General features: G+C 44.6%; 1 protein-coding gene across 1 annotated transcript; it reads right to left on the bottom strand.

The window, feature by feature from the left end:
• Window positions 1–308: 308 nt before the first annotated feature.
• On the bottom strand, window positions 309–1,247 carry LOC101828364 (olfactory receptor 145-like). The gene has a single exon (XM_040730116.1). It carries the CDS (start codon window positions 1,239–1,241, stop codon window positions 309–311), a length of 933 nt encoding a protein of 310 aa, XP_040586050.1. The 5' UTR covers window positions 1,242–1,247.
• Window positions 1,248–2,070: the final 823 nt, after the last annotated feature.

The raw sequence follows: 2,070 nt of genomic DNA, 5'->3' as shown, positions 1-2,070 counted from the left end.
ATATGCATAAAGTTAAGAAATCTGGGAAGACTTTAGACACAGCAAAGGTCAAGAACTGTATTAAACACTTATTCAAACATGAAAGTTTGGAATTGTTTTTACAATAATACAGCTCACTGGTAAAAGAATTGGCCATGAAAACCTAAGCTCACTCCCTAGTGCCATAAATTTCTTACACAAAGAGAGAAAATTTAACCAAATCTTGAACTACTCATGGCAACATTTCATCTTCTTATCAAAGAATTATTCTTTCCATAGGAATACTGCTCAGTGAGCATTCACACTACTGAAGCTCACCATAGACTTCCTCAAGAAAATGCTCTCCTGACAAGGTTTTTCCTCAGAGCAACTTTGACATCCTTATTTCTCAAGCTATAGATCAGAGGGTTCAACATGGGCACCACAATGGTATAGAACAAGGAAGACACTTTTCCTTGATCAAGGGACAAAAGGGAAGGTGGCTTGAGGTACATGAAAGCCCCAGAACCAAAGAATAGACAAACCACAATCATGTGGGAGCTGCAGGTGCTGAAGGCCTTGGACCTGCCCTCTGTGGAATGCATGTGAAGAATGCTAGAGAGGATGAGGGCATAAGAAATGAAGATGGTAGCAATGGGCACACCAATATCAAAGCTCACAAAAATAAAGACCACCAGCTCATTCACATAGGTGCTGGTGCAAGAGCGTTCCAGAAGGGGAAGGATGTCACACATGTAATGGTTGACAAGGTTTTCAGCACAAAAGTTCAGTCTCACCATGGATATTGTGTGGGCCAATGCTCCAACAAAGCCCATTAAATACACACCAAGCAAAAGGAGCAAACACACCTGGGGAGACATGGTAACCATATACATCAGGGGGTTACAGATGGCAACATAACGGTCATATGCCATGGCTGACAGAATGAAGGACTCAGAAATTACAAAGAAACAGAAGAAAAAGAGCTGTGTCATACACCCAGAGTGAGAGATGACATTCTTCTTTGAGATAAAACTCATCAGCATTTTTGGGGAGATGGTAGAGGAGTAGCAGGAATCTATTGCAGAAAGATTGAAGAGAAAGAAGTACATGGGGGTATGCAAGTGAGAGTTCAGCCCTATCAGTGAGATCAAGCCCAGGTTCCCCACCATGGTGACCATGTAGAAACCCAGGAACAGGAAGAAGAGAGGCATGCGGAGTCCTGGATGGTCTGTCAGGCCTGCCAGGATGAACTCTGTCACAGAGGAATTCTTGGCAGCCATTCTTCTCAGAAGGGAGGCCTGTGTGACAGAGAAGAGGACCAGTAGAGAAAAAGAAACATCATCTCCAGCCTCACAAATCCAAGTCCTCTTCAAGGAAATGGAATCCACAGGAGAGGTGAACTCTGGTAGGAAGACTTGAACTACTTAAGGTGGGTAGTCCTGAACTGCCAAGCAACTCTAGCTTCCAGAGCACAGAAAAGAGTACACTTATCCTGCACGATGAGAATAGGAGTTTGGGGATATCCTTTAGACTCAGAAGTCAATCCTTTAATCATGTCCTCCCGTCTCCAGCCTCTACACCAGGCACTGAAACCTGGACCTCGACTCTGCAGTGAATCCTATCAGGTAGAAGACCTCCTGGCTCTGGGTCAGCCCTATGCACTAACAAATTGAAGTACTATTACCCATAGTCTCTTAACTGCACATAGCTTTATTAACAATGTTCTAGGCTAACACTCATGAAGGACTTACAGTGAAAGGCTCTAAGAAGCTGTCATCAAAGAGCAATCTTCACTTTACAAATGACAGACAGAGTACTCAAAGTCACAAACCCTCCAGATTTGAGACAGAGGGGAGCTCCTGCAGTCCCACGCCAGCCCAGTCCTAACCTGTGTTTCACAGCTGGTCAGGATCACACAGGCATGCACCTTCCTTTACTTGCAGCAGGGATGTTCTGCCTACTGTCTCCTCAGAAGTATTCTGGGAGAGATAAAGACCTGGTGAATAGAAGACAACAGCTCAGAGCTCCAGGCCCTCTCTCCTTTCCAGGGACAAAGCTCAGAATCTCAGGTTTACCTTGCAACCTCTCTGTCCTGAAAACCTTGCCTTA

The sequence above is a fragment of the Mesocricetus auratus genome, unplaced genomic scaffold (assembly GCF_017639785.1).
Source record: "Mesocricetus auratus isolate SY011 unplaced genomic scaffold, BCM_Maur_2.0 Super-Scaffold_100022, whole genome shotgun sequence".
Classification (NCBI taxonomy): Eukaryota; Metazoa; Chordata; class Mammalia; order Rodentia; family Cricetidae; genus Mesocricetus; species Mesocricetus auratus.
The sequence above is the reverse complement of the archived record's forward strand: the minus strand, read 5'-3'. Positions and strand labels throughout refer to the sequence as shown.